Below are 19,313 nucleotides of genomic sequence, written 5' to 3'. Positions count from 1 at the left end.
TGACCAGAGATGCTGGGGTGAACTCGACTGCTCATCTTCCAAATAAAGCCATGGGATCCTTTACATTCACCTGCTAGGGTGAATGGGCACGTTTCAACATTTCATTCATAAAACAGCACCTCCAACAGTGCGGTGCTCCCACAAGATAGCACTAGAGCGTCAGCCTCAATTTTGTGCTCAAGTCTCTGGAGTGGGACTTGAACCCGCTTGAAACTTCTCACTCAGCCAAAGGTGCTACCAACTGAGCCACAGTTGACACTTAACACTTAAGGTAATAGTTGTCTGTAGACTTGAAACATGCGACAGCTAGGATTTTTTTTAAACTGTGTACAATTGCTTATCTGCTTTCTGGACAGGTTGATGCAATAATACTTGTCAAGTTCAAAAGTTTAGAGAGACTCTCTTGACATTATGTGCTGTGTCAATACAATTAAGCAACCAGTTAAATGAAGACTGGAATTTGTATGTTTGAAAGATGGAGTTTGTACGCTGACAATGATCTGCTGTGTGTGTATGTTTGCTAATGAGCCTGTATTTTCCCGTTATGCTTTACTTAATGGGAACTCTGTGAAAAATGTGATGAAACACATAGAAGGCAGTTAAATTGGGACTGACCATCATAGTCTGGGAAACAGATGCTCAAATGGGTCTTCTTGATCTTTTCCTGGAACACATCCTTCTTGTTGAGGAAGAGGACGATGGAGGTTGCGATGAAGTAACGATGATTACAGATACTGTTGAAGAGATGCAGACTCTCGTGCATACGGTTCTGTAATTCACCAAGAGGAATCGATAAATTAGAAAAGAAACCAAGATGATCCTGAATAATATTGAAATTAGAGCTAGAGCTATGAAATCAGGAAGCGTGCATTCACACAAAGAGCAGTGGAAATCTAAAACTGCTCCCCCCAAAAAAAACTGGAAAATTTAAGACTGAGATTGATAGAACTTTGTTAGGTAGGGTATCAATGGATATGGCTCACACACTGTTAAGCAATTGAGGTACAGATTGGCCATTATCTAATTGAATAGCAGAGCAGATCCGAGGGGCTGAATGGCCTACTCTTCTTCCTAGTGATACATATTCCTAGCCTGTGCTTAGTTTTAGGACTCTTAAGCTCCTATGTACCCCCAATGATCATTTCTCCTCCTCCTCCAATAACTCCTACTCCTCCTCCTCCAATAACTCCTACTCCTCCTCCTCCAATAACTCCTACTCCTCCTCCTGCTCCCACAACAATAACTCCTCATTTGATTTTCATCCTTTCTCTCTTGGCTGGCTGGTGCTTCATGGGTCCAATGGCTATTTCTTGCAACTGGTGAGCTCATAGTATAACTTTGGTGAGTCACTGCTGGCTATCCATGAGAATCCCAACTTGTAGAAGATGTACGCAAAGGTCAGTGTAGATCATTGTGAGGTTTTAGCAGACGGATGTGTTGCCGTGGTGATTACAGTGGTGCCTGGGGTCGGAGCAGGAGAAAATTCATCTCCCTCCACCCACCCGCTCAGTAGCTCATGAGAGGTAAGGGCCACATTCAGGGTCTGTGTCCACTTACCACTTCATCGTCCTCCACCAGCACCATGTCATAGGCGCTAAGCGCCGCAATGAAGATGATACAGGTGACACCTTCGAAGCAGTGGATCCATTTCTTGCGTTCGGAACGCTGACCGCCCACATCAAACATTCTGTGGAAGGGATAGAAAGAAAATGAAGGCTAAGTGAACATAAGTGCTTGAAGTGAGGAAAATTCCATTACACCCCAGATCTTGAAGTACACAAAATAATGAAGATTTTGCTTGGAACGTGACGCCTCTGGGTAATTAATAAAGAAGTTTTATGTAACTGCTTTCCAGTTATTAAAGGGACAAAGAGGATAATAAACTTTTAATAGTGCAAACGTACAGGTAACAAATATCGATTAAGCTTTAGGTTAAATGTTATACAACGGGCTGTAACTTCCAATGGAGTATCAATTGAGTTGGTTTGAAATCCAGCCCATCCGCTCTTGCCCAACCTTCCGAATCAGGCTGGGCGAGATCCGGGTAGTGCAGTGTGTCCCCTGGGCCTAGCTTTGAGGGCTGCAGAGTCACAGGTAAATAAGCCATGCCCCCTTTTTGACGGCAGTACCTGCCATAAACCAGGTGAGTTAAGAGCTGCCTGGCAAGCCAGGGAGAAGTTAAATGTGTAGGCTTGGGGGGGTTGTTGGGTCAGGTGGTGGCTTGGGGGTGTGTTGGGTTGGGTTAGGTCTAGGGGTGCGGGGGTGGGGGTGAGAGTCAAGGGTAGGGGGGAGGTTGGCAGTTGGGCCTGGCGGTGGGTGGTGGGAGGTTGGAGTCGGGCCTGGCTTCGGGGAGGGGGAGAGGACTCCCAGTGGTTGGGGGGCGGGGGGAGTCCCATGAGTTGGGGAGTTCCTGTCGGAGGGGTGTAGTCCTTTAGATGTGGGGGGAGTCCCGTAGGTAGGATTGTCCTGTAGGTAGGGTTGTCCCCTGGGGGGTGCGAGAGTAATTGCGGATGGGGGGATTTCCATGGGGGGGAGGGGTCTTGGTGTCCCTTGGGGGAGGGTAGTTGGGGGTGTGGGGGGAGTCCCGTGATGGACCAGTGCGGGTCTGCACAATAGTTACTCAGAAACCCAAAGTGGCTTTAATTCTTCTAACCTTTTCTGGGTAACTATTGTTGTAACACAGTCGAAACAATCTGAAGTTTGCAATTTAAATCGCGTTTTGGATGGTTCCCAGTGCAGGGCAATAACCCAAGGGAAGTTTGCCCTTCTGGGCAATTGCTATTCAAACCTTACCCAAAAGCTTCCGAGGCAGGATTCCCCTCTTCCCCCCACCCCGCCCCCAAATACAACACCCTGGAGCTCGAAAGTTAGGGCCTAATATTCTATAGAATTTACAGCGCAAAAACAGTTTACCTGGTCTGTAAGCTCCACACAAGCCTCCTCCCACCCTACTTCATCTCACCCCATCAACATATCCTCTATTCTTTTCTCCCTTGTGTACCTATCTAATTTCCCCTTAAATGTATCTATTCTACTTGCCTCAACTACTCTGTGTGGTAGCAAGTTCCACCTTCTCACTACTCTCTTAGTGCAGAAGTTATTTTCCAAACAGTTCATGGCCATCTTATTGCCCTAAAATATGACATCTCACCCTTACTTGTACTTAAATTCATTTGTCAGTTTCACGCCTATTCTGCAGGTTTGTCAACATCAAGCTTGTGAACATCGCCGTTTTTTCTGCTCCTGTCTTCCTTGGTGGTGGTGGTGGTGGTGTTCTTTCAGGCAAAGCAATCCTCTGTGAGCTGTCTACCTGTGAGTACTGTAACTCGGTAAAACTTTAACCCGGTAGCATTTCTCTCTACGCTCAAAGGATAGAAGCTGCACCGCATGTGACTCAGTGCCCCGTGAGAATCTACCTGTTCTACATTTACTGGGTGCACTGCATTAGCTGCCACCGTTTTACAAAAGGATTGAGGAGAGTGAAGATATCATTTTTTGAGCATTTGCCTTTCCGACAACACCGGGAACAAACATCGTGGTCCTGGTTTAGTTGTTTTGTCCAATCAGCAGAGCTGTTATTACACACGTACATTTGCACAAACAAATTAGGAGCAGGAGTAGGCCATTCAGCCCCTCAAGCCTGCTCCAACATTCAGTAAGATTATGGCTGATCTGATCTGTGACCTTAATGTCACTAGCCTGCCTACCCCAATACCCTTTGATTCCCTCATTAGTCAAGAATCTATCTACCTCTGCCTTAAAAATATTCGATGACCCTGCCTCTGCTGCCCTCTGGAGAAAGGGGTTCTGCAGACTCATGACCCTCTGAGAGAAAATAATTCTCCTCATCACTGTCTTAAATGGGAGACCCCTTAATTCTAAACTGTGTCCCTTAGTTCTGAGACAGTAGCTACGGGTAGGATAACTTGATGAGAAGGATAGGTGTGCAGACCGGGAAATGTTAACCTACTTAATCCCCATTCTCCGTACCTAAAGTTGAGATCTTTAAGTCCGAACTGAGTCTCAATGATGCCAGTGGTTTTCACTCTTGAACGCAGGACATCCTGCTCAGTGGGGAGATAGCCTGGCTGTACAATTCGATCCAAGTCATTGAGATAGCTGTAGCAGTCAAACGAAAAGCAAAAAACCAAGAATCAGCAACCAGAGGTCAGATTAATTGCCAACCAGTATTCAGAGAAAATAGGACAAAGGGAGATGAGGGAATATGGGCTGTGGGATCCAAAGGGAAGGCAGAATGAGGGATCCTTTTGATTCTTCTTTTACTTTAATGGAATTGGTCTGGAGTCCATCACTTTTTTTGTTTGGTTTCATTCCTAAATCTCTCGGTCTCACTACCCAAGTGTTCGCTTGGCTCAGTGGGTGGCACTCGTGCCCCTGTGTGCCAGAGACTGTGAACGCAAGACTGAGGATGTGTGTGTAACCTCGGCTAACACTTCACCTCAGTACTGAAGATATGATGCCCTTGGGACAATATGCTCAACCAATGGCTGGCTGTTTGTTCGGTTGAAGGTTAAATACTCTTTGGCACTTTCAAAGATCAGACAGTCTCCTCAGTGTTCTGGCTAACATTCCACAAAACTAATAACGTCCAAACAAATTAATCGGTCATTTGCTTTGTTTGCTGATAGTGGCACCTTGCTGTGTGCAATCTGATTTGCCGGGTTTACTGCAAAACACAGTCACAGTCATTTAAAAACAATTTGGGATGTCTTGAGGACATGAACAGTGCTGTATAAACACAACTTATTTCTTTACCTCTAATCCCATCTTCAAACTCACCCCTCAACCGTGCCTTTATCCATTAAGCCCCACTCTTCCAGTCCCAGCTCAATGCCCAATTCTTGCTCTCCCTCCTCCTATAGCAAAGTGCCTTGGAATGTGTTTTAAAATTGCAGTTAATCTAACCTGATCCAGGGGAACAGTGGCATAGCGGGAATGTTATTGGACTAATAATCTTGAACCCATGACTGACGCTCTGGGTGCATGAGTTCAAATCCTACAATAGCAGCCGGGTGCATTTAAGTGCACTGAATCAATAAATCTGGAATAAAAAGCTAGTCTTGTTATTAACGATCACGAAACGACCGGATTGATGTAAAAACCCATCTGGTTCACTAATGTCCTTCGGGGAAGGAAATCTGTCAACCATCCCCCGCCGATCCAGACCCACAGCGATGTGGTTGACTCTTAGCTGTCCTCTGAAGTGGCCCAGTAAAACCACTCAGTTGTAACAAACTACTATGATGGGGTGTACCTACGCCACATAGACTGCAAGAAAGCACTACTGTCCTCTCAAGGGCAATTAGGCACAGACAACATTGTCAGTGAGGCTCTCACATCCTTGAATGAATGAAGAAAAATCTATTTGTTGCTCTTGTAGTAGCAGTTTATCGCTAGTAGATGGTGCAGTTGTGCTGCAAGAGTTTTATAAAGTACAGCTGCGCCATCTATTGGCAGGACAATACCTAACAAGGCAAAAAAAAATCTCGAAACATTCGCAAAGCAGCCAACTTTGGGAGAGCCGCTGGTGTTCGTCTGTTGGCAAACATGGCAGCCCTTTTGGCCACCGCAATTAACAACTGGGTTTATCTGCTTCCCTTTCGGTGGTTTTGAGTCAAGAGCCTGGCCTTGTTTCTTAAATCGCTGCTTCTTTCCGTGCCCACTGTTCAGATTGGCTGCAGAGCTAATAAAGTAAAGAAGGAGCCACCTACTAGCCAGCAGAATCGTTCAGTTGGTACTCCGAGGCTCGATCGTAGCAGGCCTGGATGCCAGAGTCCTTCCAGAGACGGCTGATAATTTCGTGCATCTCCTTTGGCAAAGACCCTTCTTCGATAGTGTCAGCTAGATGCATCAGTTTGCGAGAATCATCCTGCACGAAAGTGAGTGTCAAAGGGTTTGTTGCATGTTTTCCCCCCACAAGCTCTGTTTATGACCACGGAACAGGATGGAGGAGCATGAAGCCACTGCGCTTGAACTTGCCGCATCATTAAAAAGTGGCTCAATGCTAGCACTCCCTGTGCAGTGAGTTCCCTATCTCAGACATGCTGTTGTGACGAAGAGCTAAGTTGAGGTCAGGTATTGCTTGACAGGGAGACACCACCACCCCATCCTCCCTGACCCTCCCCATCCAAATTACTCCCACCTGCAAGCTGTAAATCATTGAATGGTAGAGCACTGAAAGGCCGTTTAGGTTATCGTGTCCTTGTTGGCCCTTCGAATGATCATCCTTGAGTGTGTAGCAGTTCAACCTCCTATCAGAAATGCAAATGGAGGAAAGAATCAGCAGGCCAGTGACTGTCTGTCAAGTTGCTATTAAACAGTCCATGGGAGCATGGTCATTGAAGAACCCTCCCACAACCTGGCCTACAACTGTACATATGCACAATATTTTAAATTCCACTCCTTTTGAAAGTGGTTGCAGTAAAAAGCTGATATAAAGAAGTTAAATCATATGGCCAATTTAAGCAACAAATACATGTCTGATCTGGATGAAGGGAGCCCAGAGTAGGCACCGGAATTGAAAATTTATAAATGGTTCTTCAATGACCCACGGACTGTTTAATACCAAATTGACTGACAGTCACTGGCATGTTGATTCTCTTTCCTCCATTTGAATTTCTGATTGGAGGTTGAACTATTACTCACTCAAGAATGACCTTTCAAAGGGCCAACACAGACACAATAAGCAGCAGGTTTCAAGACCATCATCTCTGCACAGCAAAGTACATGATGTCAGTGTCTCCCGCAAATGTTTATTTTCACAACAAAAACAAAAATAGCTGGAAAAACTCAGCAGGTCTGACAGCATCCGCGGAGAGGAACATAGTTAACGTTCATCAGAAGAGTCATATGGACTCGAAACGTTAACTGTGTTCCTCTCTGCAGATGCTGTCAGACCTGCTGAGTTTTTCCAGCTATTTTTGTTTTTGTTTCAGATTTCCAGCATCCGCAGTATTTTGCTTTTACCTTAGTGTTTATTTTCACAATTGTGTCAAGGCCTCTTTCCTTTGGAGTCTAGTTTGATGAGAATTGGAGAAACTGAGATCTGGTTACACAGTACTCTATGACTAATGATCTATATTTATCAGATTAACTATTTTATAGAAATAAATATTGTTGAGTGCAGTGTCCAATGGCTGAGCTGCAAGACTTTGACCCTCTCTGGCCCTGTGACTTCTTTATACACTCTCTAGGTGCTTGTTGTTTTGTTTTGCCTTTTCTATATCCACCCAATGATCAGGACCCATGACAATCCCAGGAGCAGTGTGGATTCAGTCACGAGGTTCATGCAAACTGGCTTCCAAAATGACCAGAAATATGAACAGGCGAGTTAGGAGCAGGAGTAGGCCATTTGGCCCATCAATAATCTCATGGCTGGCCTGACTGTGGCCTCAATTCCACGGGCAGGATTTTGCCCTCGTTGGGCTGGCCTAGGGATGGTCATGAAGCCGAGCACCGCCCCCGCAATCGGGCCCCGACATGGATTTCACACTGACTGGCCAGTTAACGACCGGCCAGCGTGAAACACACGCTGCAGGGTTCAGCGCTGCCAGGGCGAGGGGGCATGAGGAGCGCCAGCGCTGAAGTTCACAGATGGGCATGCGCAATGAAAGGTCCCTGAGGCACAGAGCTGCCGCAGGGAGCTGAAGGGTTTGAACTGTAAAAACAAAAAGATATCAAAATAATGAAAACATGCCCCCTCAAGTGACTCTGTCGCATGAGCAGGGACGTATTAACTATGAGTTTTAAAAGCTTTTTTTTAAAAAAAAAAATCACTGGTCGAAACCTCATCCCACCCGTGGATGAGGCTGTGCCAAAAAATGCGAAGGCTGCTTGGCCTTTTTGCCCACCTGCCTGCCAAACGGTTGGATGGGCAGTGAAAAATTCGAATTGATTAATTGATGAAGGGCCTTAATAGGCTGCTTAACCTTAATAGGCCACTTAATTGTCGGCGGGCGCACTGCCACCTCTCGCACACGCCTGCCAAGTGAAATATCACCAGAGTGCGCGATGACATTGGGCTGCCAGCCCGAGACCATCACGCACAAAGTTACTTTCACTCGGGTTGGACGCATGCCCGCCTGATGAGAGAGAAATTCAGCCCCACGTTCCCATTTACCCCCAATAACCTTTGACTCCCTTGTTAGTCAAGAATCTGTCTCCCTCTGTCTTATAAATATTCAATGACCCTGCCTCCGCCGCTCCCTGGGGAATAGAGTTCTACAGACTCCCAGAGAGAGAAGATTTCTCCTCAGTCCCACCTCAAGCCTTATTTTTAAACTGTGCCCCTAGCTCTAGCCTCTCCCACAAGGAAAAACATGCTTTCAAATAGCCAAACCCTGGCATCCTTTAGTCATCACCATGATAATTCTCTCTCTCCAGCAGTCCCACAAAGTGTGAGGGATGCTTGCCACATAGCACATGGCAAGAGCTTGTACATGGAGTCTTAACATGGGGATGCTGTTGCAATGCAGATACTACACGGTTCTGGCTGACTAAGAAACTGTCCCACATCTACTGCCTGCCATAGGTGTATCTGAAGGAATTACAGATTGACAATCAACCTGCTTGGCCACAACGTGCACACACACACCTTCTGTGCCACCAAGCCGTGGAGTGGGACTTGAATCTAGAGCTTCTGGCCCAGAGGGAGGGATGCGACCCAATGCTCCACAAAACCTCCAACAGACATTGGACATTTTAAAGTGCAAACTGTTAGCTGTGGGTTCACAAGAGTAAATCGTACTGCACAGGGGACTGTGGCATTACTGGTACACATATGACTACAGAGTTCACTGTATTACATGTGGTATTGTGTTCATTGTGCCACCTGTCGGAAGAGTTGAGAACCAGAGGACACCAACTCAAAGTAAGCAGTAAAAGACCCAAAGGCCACATGAGGGAAGTAAATGTTTCAGATCCAGAATACATGGCCTAGCGTAGTGGAGACCGATTCATTATGACTTTCCAAAGGGAATTGGATAAATATCTGAAAAGAAAATATTCACAGGGCTGTGGGGAAAAGGCGAGAGTGAGAGGGACTAGTGGGATGGGTCTTGCAGAGAACCAGCACAGTCACAATGGGTTGAGTGGGCTCCTTCTGTGCTGTAGCCATGCTCTGATTCTATTCTAAGTGTGATTGTGGTGTTCATTGTACCATGTGTGATCTATAATCTGTGCACTGGGTTCACTGACCTGTCTGGCACTGTCTCCAAATCCGATGTTCAGTGTGGTCATTGCCTTGACAATAGCCATCATGGACTGCAAGGTGTTACTGTAGATGATGCTGATGAACTCAAGGCACTCCTCACGGGAGTAGCCATCTTGGTGAATAATTCTGTCAAGCAACAGAACACACGAGGATTTCAAAATTCTTTTCTCTTTTGCATGGAACCACATTAGGAAGTCCTTTATGTTTAGTATGTCTGACTGTGGCACAGTTAGGACTCAGCTAGTTCAAATGAAAGCTGCACTCATTCAAATTATCTATACCAACGTTTATTCCTATTAAATACTCCTGTTTATGAACCAAAGGCTGTGTTTGTGCAGAGATGCATGACTTATCTTGCTGGGGTAGGGTAATTAGTAATGCATTTTTAAAATTCATCTGTGAGATGCGAGCACATCCTTATAGCACCTTGAGCAGGTGGTGGTGAGCTGCTTACAGCTGAATCGCTTGCTTAGGCTACTTCAGAGAGCTGTTATGAGCCGCCTACATTGCTGTGGGCGTGGAGTTGCACATAGGCCAAACCAAGTAAGGACGACAGATTTCCTCCCCTTGAAGGTGATTAGTGAACCAGTGGGTTTTTACAACAATCCAATAGTTTCATGATCACTATTAATGCTCCAGATGCTATGGTTGGATTTGAACTCATGACTCCAGAGCTTTAGTCCAGGCTTCTAGATTGCTCAACCAGTAACGTTATCTCTGTGTCATCATCTCTCTTACTGGAGGACCCTTGTTTACCGGCAATTTTACTGGTGAGGAATTTCTGCTCGGATGGAAGCTGTGTTTTTGTGTTGTAATACAGCAATATTTTTTCATGCTATTGGCCACTTGTTAAATGACAGTAGCCTGATAAATCAAATTGTCTACATTTCTTCATTTTGTAATATAGTACAAGCCTATTGGGCCAAATGGCCTCCTCCAATGCTGTTTCGATGTTAATGGTGGGTGGGGGGGCAGTTGATTCATATGCACCAAAATGCATCCAAGAGAACACAAAAAAGAGCAGAAGAAAAGGGTTAACTTAAGGGAGAAGTAACTATGGGAGAAATGTGATGGTGAAATATTACAGGTCACCCAGGAAGTCCAAGTTGCCTGGAGCTATGGGTTGTGATGGTAGAGGCTCCAACTTTATCTCTGTCATGTGGCTGACCAGAAATCTCTCCTGCTCTCACTGCCTGCCATTGGCATGTGTTGGAAGGATCTGCAGGTTGATATCAACCTCTTTGATTATGTACACACCTTCCTTAGCCATCAAGTCCTGGGGTAGGATTCAAACCCAGAGCTTTTGGTTTATAGGCAGGGACACTGCACTCTGCCCCACAAGACCCCCTTGAGAGGAACATACAAACCTTCAAGTAAAAAGGGAGACCCAAAATATTGAAAAAGTCTTAATTTACACCTGGTTTAAAAACAGGAACCGTTTAATAACAAATAGTCAGTTGGTAGTACAGAACTTGAATATTGCTGAAAAAAGACATTTTGTGGAAGCTTTTTGGCTTGCACTCATCAGGACATTCGCAAGAATACCAATCTCAGGGGAAGTAACAACTTTATACTGTATGAAAAGAGAGTGTAGATTGGTTGACAAGTGGACTTTTGATTGGTAGAGACGTTGATATGGTGAATGCACAGTCAATGGCGACTAACAGCATGTCCCTTCCACTGTCGGCAATGGGCAAGGTACAAACTGTACCCAACTAGCCTGTGCTTGCAAAACTCAAAGCACAGTGTCCAACATTAGATGTGATTCCTCAATTGGACAATATTTGCTAAATAATCTTCAGTGTGCTAAAAATTATGCTGACAACCAATTTCATTACAGTGTGGCACATTTGTGTGTACTGGGAGCTACATACGTTAATATACAGGTCCCTGTTCTTGGCAGACAGAAAGAACATGTACACACATTGCACCTGTTTCAGCTAAACAAAATAAGTGATAGCCGTTCGCTGGTTCATTCCTCAGGGCAATGCCTTGACCAATCAGAGTCAAGCTGCCTGTTTGAAATTTCAGCCCCCTGTCAGCCCCCTTGAACTGGTGCATTCTCCATGGCAATGCATCTACTAATCAGAGTCCACTTGCCAACCAATCAGTACTCTCTTCTCATACAGTATAAAGTTATTGCTTGCCCTGATGTTGGTATTCTTGCGACTGTTCTGATGAGTGCAAGATGAAAAGATTCATTTAATAACAATAAACCTGGTGGCTGAAATGTTAGGGGGCTCTCTGTTATTTTGTTTTAGTAAGTAATGCTAACTTTAATATAAAAACAAACCTCCAACCCAATTGGATCACTTTATTCAATTTTTATACTTAATTTTGAATCCAATCTTGTTCTTCCCGAAAAGCATTAATATTTTTTAGTTTTGTTCAGAGCATTATACTCTCTATTTCTGAAACATGGAAGATAGATTATTTTATGTTCATCACTGTGTTGGTTTAATGAGAAAACCTAGTATCTTTGATTCTGGTTGTTTGGTTTGTTGTTACTTTGTAAAGGTTAATTCAATGAATTGATTAGAGTAGTAAGGGGAGGTGATGGTATAGTGGTATTGTCACTGGACTAGTACTCAGAGACCTAGGGTAGTGCTCTGGGGACCTGGGTTTGAATCCCACCATGGCAGATATTGGATTCAATTAAAAAAAAAAATCTGGAATTATGAGTCTGCTGATGACTGCAAAACTATTGCTGATTTTCGTAAAAACCCATTTGGTTCACTAACGTCCTTTAGAGAATGAAATCTGCTGTCCTTACCTGCTCCGGCCTACGTGTGACTCCGGACCCACAGAAATGTGGTTGACCCTTAACTGCCCCCTGAACAAGGGCAATTAGGGATGGGCAAGAAACGCTGGCAGAGCCAGTGATACCCACGTCCCATGAATGAATAAAAAATAATACAAATTATTTCTAATGAAGCTCCACTGATTCTCATGCCTCACTGAGATAGAGGGCAGAATTTTGGATATGTGTTGGAGGTGGGACCTTTATAGGTAGGATGGACTGGAGCGTGGATCCTGGAGAGCTGCATGCTCATTTGGCCACGGGCCCTTTTAGAAGTGGATTGCTTTTAAAAGTGAATTATTTTTCAGCTGGAGGAGGGTGTCAGCTACCCACCCTCAAGCATCCTGTAGCCAATTAAGCCCCTTAAAGGGCCTTTTTAGGGCACACACACACAGCACCCCCCCCCCCCCACCAAACCACCACCACCACCCCCAAATTAGCAGTCTGCTAGCTGTGGCCAGTATAAATTTCATCAGCATTAAAAAAATCTTCAGAGGCTGCCTTTATTTTCCTCTCTCTCCCTCTCTCTCTCACCTACATTGGCAGCCCCTCCTTGGCTGGTGAGGCTGCCAATCTCTCAGGCCTGGAGGGCCTCCTATAGGAACCCACCCACCATCCATAACCGGACGGCAAGCATTCACCCAGGCCACTGAATGATTGACCAGCGGTTCAAAGGTTGCGTCGGGAGTCAGTCGCTGATGCAATGAGGGTGGGAGTCTGGAACGAGAAATGGTCCCGACCCCAAATCAAATATTCTCCGCACAAAAAGAGAGAGAAAACCCATAAAGATAAAGAACTGCAACATTCAGCGCAAAATGCACATTGGAACTGGCAAGACCTGAATAGCAAATTCAAAGTGCCCGATCTCTTCCAGTCTGCCTCACAGTGATGCCAGCATTTATGTTCTAACTGGCAACTGAACACAGGGCACTGCCCTGCCAATGTGACCTTTGCCCATTACCATTATTTAACAATAAAATTCTTCCAAAAGAAATAGAGAATAACTTACTTCATCTGCTTGACAATGGTGCTCTTGCCAGATTCTCCAGCACCTGGAAGAGATGTAATTAGGGAGAGATTAGAGCTCTTTCCATTATAATAACACAGGTTATAGGGGGAATAGAAGTATTTAAAAATATGTGAGCATTGGATGGAGTAGAAGCCTTTCAGTGGCAGAGGAACCAAAAGCAGCAGATTAAACGTAAACGAGTTAAAATCAGTACAAAAGAATCCATTCAGCCTGTTGAGTCTGTACCATCTCTGCAAGAATAATTCAGCTAGTCTCACTCCCTGGCCCTTTCCCCCTATCCCTGCATGTTTCTCCCCTTCAGGGGTTTATCATGTTATTGATCAACCAATTTCTACCAAGCAATGACAAAAGACGGGCGATAATTGATGCAATTCTGCCCCTAGGTGGCTTCAATATGCTTTATAGAAACAGAATGGCACATGTACTAAAAGTGACAATGACATCTAGTGACACCACCTCAACAGTGCATCAGTTTTGTATCGTTCTCAGCCTTTGTCAGCTCTCTAGTTGCTGCATGTGTGCTGAGTGGTTGGGTTATTGACTTGGCAGCTGGACAATTAGGCTCAAATCAGAACTTCAAGAAGAAAAGCCATCCCGCCACCAAATCCCTGCCACTCTTGTACCCGTCCTGGCCACCAATCATAGGACATTGTTGGCAAAGAGGTTGGGTCCAGTTGCCCTGTTGCCTGCCTGCCCTCTCTACTGGAAAACATGCCCAACGAAGGGAAATACTGTGGCATCAGTGAGGAAAGTGATAGTAACCTTGCAGGTAGATACTACTTTCAGAGTGTTGTCTGCTGATTTGAGACATCCACCTTTCACTTCCCTTGGAAAAACCATCAGACACAACCACCAATATTGTGGCAAATTATCTCTTCAAAAATATATTTTCTGTCATACATTTCTTCCAAACTCCCCCATGTTCATGTAATATAACAATTTATATATCAAAACACAAACCATTAGAAAGAAGTTTTTTTTAATATAGAAAGTCTTTGATTTTCTCCAGTCCAGTCTCTCGTTGTCTTCCTCTGTTAGATGCTATAATAATAAATAATTTACATTTATGCGGTGCCTTATTTTGTTGAGAAGTGTTAAGCACTTTACACAAAGAATTACTTATTGGAGGGCAATGGCTACCCTTATGTCGGCTATTCCAGCTCAGGGCGGGCAGCCCCCTTCCCCTGGTGGTGCAAGGTGCCCATTCAATAGAACACCACATCATCTCACTGGCACAAAATGTCTGGTTCACTGTCCTGACTATGATATGGCAGGAGGTCCAGCCCACTTGACTACATTGGGCATTTTACTAAGTTACAGTTGAGCTTCTTGGGGTATCTGAAGCTGCCTGTTGAGAGAAACTGGTCTGGTCACAACTTTTTATTATAGAGTTCTGACTCATGAAGTCCTGAGACAGCAAAACCAGGCCCGATAGTTCCAAAAGCAGAATCACAAAGTATATTTGGATGCTCAAGTGACAGGTTTCCAGTAGTGATAAAAGTTGCAAACTCAGGGTCAGTATTGTCGCTGAATTCATCCACTAAGTGGCAGAGCAGCATCACATTGAATTAAATGTTGGGTTGGAAAGACTTTCATATTCTTAGAAACATCTCAAAGTGCTCCATATACAATGCGTTAATTTGAAATGGAGTACCTATTGTGATGCAGCAACCATTTTATACTGAGGAAGATCCCACAAGTGGTAGTAATATGAGGAAAGATTAGTTAATCTGTTTTCAGTGCTATTGGTTGAAGGGAAGACTGTTGTACCAGACACTAGTAGAACTCCCGACTGGTCCTCAAGTAGCTCATGTGCCTGAATCACCAGAACAGACAAACAAGGCCTTGGGTTAAGGGCTCGTTCATAGGATGGTACCTCCAATAATGCAGCAGCCCTTATATTATGGGCTCAAATTCCTGGTCTGGGACTCAAAACACAGATAAATGTCTTTTTAAAACTTTTATGCCCCGCTAGTCTTTCCACCCCACCCCCACTAGAGCTGTACCTTGAGTGCCCTACCATCCATTCTTAATTAGCACATTCATTTAGATAATATCACTACCTTCAACAGCTCTGTGTTCTTTTGTCTGTGACATCTTTTGATTATCTGGTCCTATCACTGCTTGCTTGTCCCTACAACCACACCACCCCCCACCCCCCCAACTTCTCTCCCCCAACCCAACCCCCCACTCCCCGCCACCTTAAACCAGCTTATGTTTCACCCCTCTCCTTATATTCGCTCAGTTCTGTGGAAGGATCATGAGGACTTGGAACGTCAACTCTTTTCTTCTCCGCCGATGCTGCCAGACCTGCTGAGTTTTTCCGGGTAATTCTGCTTTTGTTACAGATAAATGTAATTAAGGTGAGCACAATTCAGTGATTACTTCTATTTGGGGCAATGGTTTAGCACCGCATAACCCCAGTTTGGGTTTGTAAGGTATAATAGGATATAATGTGTTCCGAAGAAGATTCATACTGGACTCAAAACGCTAACTCTGTTTCTCTCTCCGCAGACGCTGCCAGATCTGCTGACTGTTTCCAGCATTTTCTGTTTCTATTTCAGATTTCCAGCATCCGCAGTATTTGCTATTATTGTGGATTTTGTAGGATGTCTGAGACAGCCTACATCCAGATTTATCAGTCTTAATTGTGCTACCGTAAGATGTCACATGGATCATGAATTTCCAAACTGGACATTCCCCCTTTGCAGTGATTCTAATGAAATCATAGATCAGTTTATGAAGATTGGGTTCTCAGCTTCACCAAGGACACAGGTGAAATTTTCCATTGTTTCCTTGGACTGGCAATGGAGGGAAAAATACTCCAGACTACTGGATTTTTTTTCAATTTTTCTCTCTGTGACATCTCCAATTTTCTCCCCAGTTCTTTTCCCTCCTCTCCTGAAGGTGTTAGTTTCCATCCTTTTACAATATTGATGGCTCCCATTCTTTCTGAGGGTGATGAGGCCCTTTATTTCCTAAAGGTGATCATTTCTTCCTTGGCTCACCTCTTTCCTAAGAGTGATGGCTCCCTCATGAAATTTAACGTAACAGTCAGTCATCCTCTGATACTTTTGTCCAAATGGCTATTATTCATATGAGCTGTGGCATTAAGTGTTGGCAAGGCCTTTGACTCTGACGAAGCTCACCCCAAGCCACGTCTAGGGTTGCCAACCTTGCTGGAGTGGTCTGGAGTCTCCAGGAATTGAAGATCAACTTCCAGGACACTACTGTGTGCAACCCCGGATAAAAATCATTGGGAGATAGTTTTTTTGCTCATTTTCTTTGGATATTTCCCTTTATCAGATGTAAAAATATTGAAAATGGCAGGGTGGGAGGCGGGTGGAGGAGGAGTCTGTTTGGCTGACAGTCAAGCATCATCCAACTGGGTATGAATCTTTTTGCTTTCCGATTTGGCATAAGAAGGCAGTGCCTCACAAGAATGGAAGTGTTGCCTGACTAATGGCAGCAGCTTGGGGACAAGCCATGTGATGAAACCTCCAGGAATGCATTAAGTCACAGTTGGCAACCCTAGCCACATCCTGTAGCTACTTCACATCCACTGACTAACAGTTAGGAGACAAAACCCATATATGTTTTGGAGAGACAGTGGCATAGTGGAATTGTTGCTGGACTAGGAATCAAGAGACCTGGGGTGATGCTCTGGGGACCCAGGTTCAAATCACAGCAGATAGTGAAATTTGAATTCAATTAAAAAAAAGGAATTAAAAGTCTAATGATGACAACTAAACAATTGGTGTAAAAATCCATCTGATTCACTGATGTCCTTTAGGGAAGGAAACCTGCTGTCCTTACATGGCCTGGCCTACATGTGACTCCAATGTGGTTGACTTCCCAAGGGCAATTAGGGATGGGCAATAAGTGCTGGCCTAGCCAACGACGCCCACATCTCATCAATGAATAATAAAAAAAATTCCCTTCCTCAGCCCAGGGCTAACTGAGGGCAATTGAAGTGTTCCTTCCACCATCCTGACTGAATTCAGCTTTGCAGGCTGAGTTGGCTGAATCATTGGCCAAATTGTATTTTGTGTCAAGAGATTTGAAATTAAAACTAAAAGAAATAAAGAATCAAAGGAAGTTGGAATAATATTTGATGAAGGGTGCACCCACTCAAAGCCACACCCGACCTTTTCTCTTTGCCGATGCCGATTGTCCTGCTGTTTACCCCCAGCATTTTCTGTTTTCACTTAAAATTAAACCAATGACTCATGAACATTATAATTAAAATCAGGCTAAAATTTGAGTTGGGGAGATGAAGCCAAAAGTAAATTATTTTTTTAGTCTAAAACGGCCTGAGCTGGTCACTCACTGGGGTCACTCTGTTGATAGTGGACCTCCCTAATGTGAGGAGACCTGAGGGAAGATATAAATTGTTGAAAAATAGATGATCAGCAAGATGCTGTTTTCTTTGCTGAGAGGGAGCAGAACATTAAAAATTGACAAACGTCTGACTCCATTAATTTTATTCTGACTCATTTTGAAGTATTCTTGTTGCTCCGGTAACCGATGCTGCGAGGCACGGTAATTATGAATAGTGTCTGCTGCTGAACATTTGAATGTGTCTCTTCCAAAGTTTGAGTTTCATACAGTGAGCAGCATAGCCTGCTCAAGTGGCATCATGAGTTGTTCTGTTCCTCCAGCCTAGAAAGTGCAGGGGAGGGCACACCGTGAATTTCCATCTGCTTGTGGTTCTGTTTCTTACTTGCCCTCCTCCGGCCCTTGGAATCGTGGCCATGATCTGGGACTTGCTGCGAGGAAATTACCGCCTCGAATCTGTGGCAGTTTGGCTATTGTCTCAGCAAAATGCAGCTTCCCGTCCCTTTTAATTGGAGGGACATTGAAAATTGCTGGTGGAGGGTGGCAGAGTGCCATCTTCTGTGCCAAGCACCAGCTCTTAACTCAAGACACAGTGAGCTCCTGTTCTTAGGGCACCCTGATGAGACCAGGGAAAATCACGAGACGGGCACATCCTCTGTCCTTCTTGTCCACCTCAAGGCTGCCTTTGGCCAAGTTGAAGCCTGGGAGGAGAGATAGCTGGCATAAATCCAGGGCAGCCTGAAGTGTTGTTCCTTCAGAGGGTTCAGTAGGTTAGAATTAACTTCACTGTCACTGTAACTGAGTCAAAATTCAATCATCTCATCCATCTGGCAGCCAATGACATTTTTCAGCCAGCTCAAGCGACACTGCCTCTCCTGGTATACAGTGATCGTACAAATGACAGGGCAGCGCTAGAAGAGGATTTACTCAATGCCAGTTATTCTAATTTGGAACCTCACTCCTGTGCTGTCACTTTAAAACAAGGGTCTGGGGCCAAATTACTAGCAGGGAATAAAAAAAATGAAAGGGAAAGTCTCTGCACTGTAACTGTTTTGCTGTCGTTGGCTATTTTTGGTTCTGGTATAGGCTGCGTGCACATGACCATCGTGTGTGTCAAATGTTGGAAAAATAGGATTGGGGTTTCCTGCAGACGGAATCTGCTTGCCCTCAAGACGGCACTAAGACAGTTAGAAGTACATTTAGGAGTGCTGGGTAAGACTTGGGTTTTGATACAGCACAGACTGGCGGAATGAAATTCTACCCTCTGTTTGTGGTTTCCGAGGGATTGCCATATAGGCTGGGATTTCAAGGAATGCTCCAGGGAGGATCATTAAAAGCCATCTCTGTGAATGTCGCTCAGTGCTCCCCGGTATAAAGCTTAGGTCTAGTGTTTATTTTTTCATCTGCACCATATCAGAGCTGATGCCTGGTGATGTTGGGACGCAGCCGGAGGTTGCTTTCACTCTAGTGCTGAGGGGAGCTGCCCTGAAACAAATCTGATATCCTGACTGCAGGCAGCCTTCCCAGGATGGATGAAAAGATAGGAATTTTCTGAACAAGTGATACAAGTGACACCTTAGTGAATTTATTTTGATCTACTGCTGCTGGACCCTTCCAGTGATTCAATATGTCTGCAGGAATTCAGCCATTTTGTTGTTTATAGCGGGGGTGAACTTCAGTCCTTGTGCCATTAGTTAAGGACTTTGGAGATAAGCGGCATATTAGCGCAACTTATTTTCATGCTGATGTGCACTTGCAAGTAATCCGATGAATGCTGTGGCAGAGTTTCCCTCAGATTGGATGGATTTTAATACTCTGCCCTTTGGTGGGTTTGGTGGCAGGAGGGCATTTAATTGGGTGAGAGGGTCATGTGTGGGTCTCCGCCTCTTTCCCTCCTCTGCGCCGATTAAATC

At 44.7% G+C, this 19,313-nt stretch overlaps 1 protein-coding gene across 1 annotated transcript in view; it reads right to left on the bottom strand.

Annotated features, from left to right (window-relative positions):
- Nucleotides 1-19,313, bottom strand: part of LOC121279837 (guanine nucleotide-binding protein G(t) subunit alpha) — a 60,107-nt gene that overhangs the window by 11,321 nt on the left and 29,473 nt on the right. The window contains exons 2-7 of the mRNA XM_041191268.1: nt 13,042-13,084; nt 9,217-9,358; nt 5,733-5,890; nt 3,991-4,119; nt 1,558-1,687; nt 616-769 (exon numbers count right to left, since the gene is read on the bottom strand). Coding sequence (XP_041047202.1) covers nt 616-769; nt 1,558-1,687; nt 3,991-4,119; nt 5,733-5,890; nt 9,217-9,358; nt 13,042-13,084 — 756 coding nt within the window. The remainder of the gene's footprint in view (nt 1-615; nt 770-1,557; nt 1,688-3,990; nt 4,120-5,732; nt 5,891-9,216; nt 9,359-13,041; nt 13,085-19,313) is intronic.

This window comes from Carcharodon carcharias, chromosome 7 (genome assembly GCF_017639515.1).
Source record: "Carcharodon carcharias isolate sCarCar2 chromosome 7, sCarCar2.pri, whole genome shotgun sequence".
NCBI classification, from domain to species: Eukaryota; Metazoa; Chordata; class Chondrichthyes; order Lamniformes; family Lamnidae; genus Carcharodon; species Carcharodon carcharias.
This window is presented reverse-complemented; position numbering and strand designations above follow the sequence as displayed.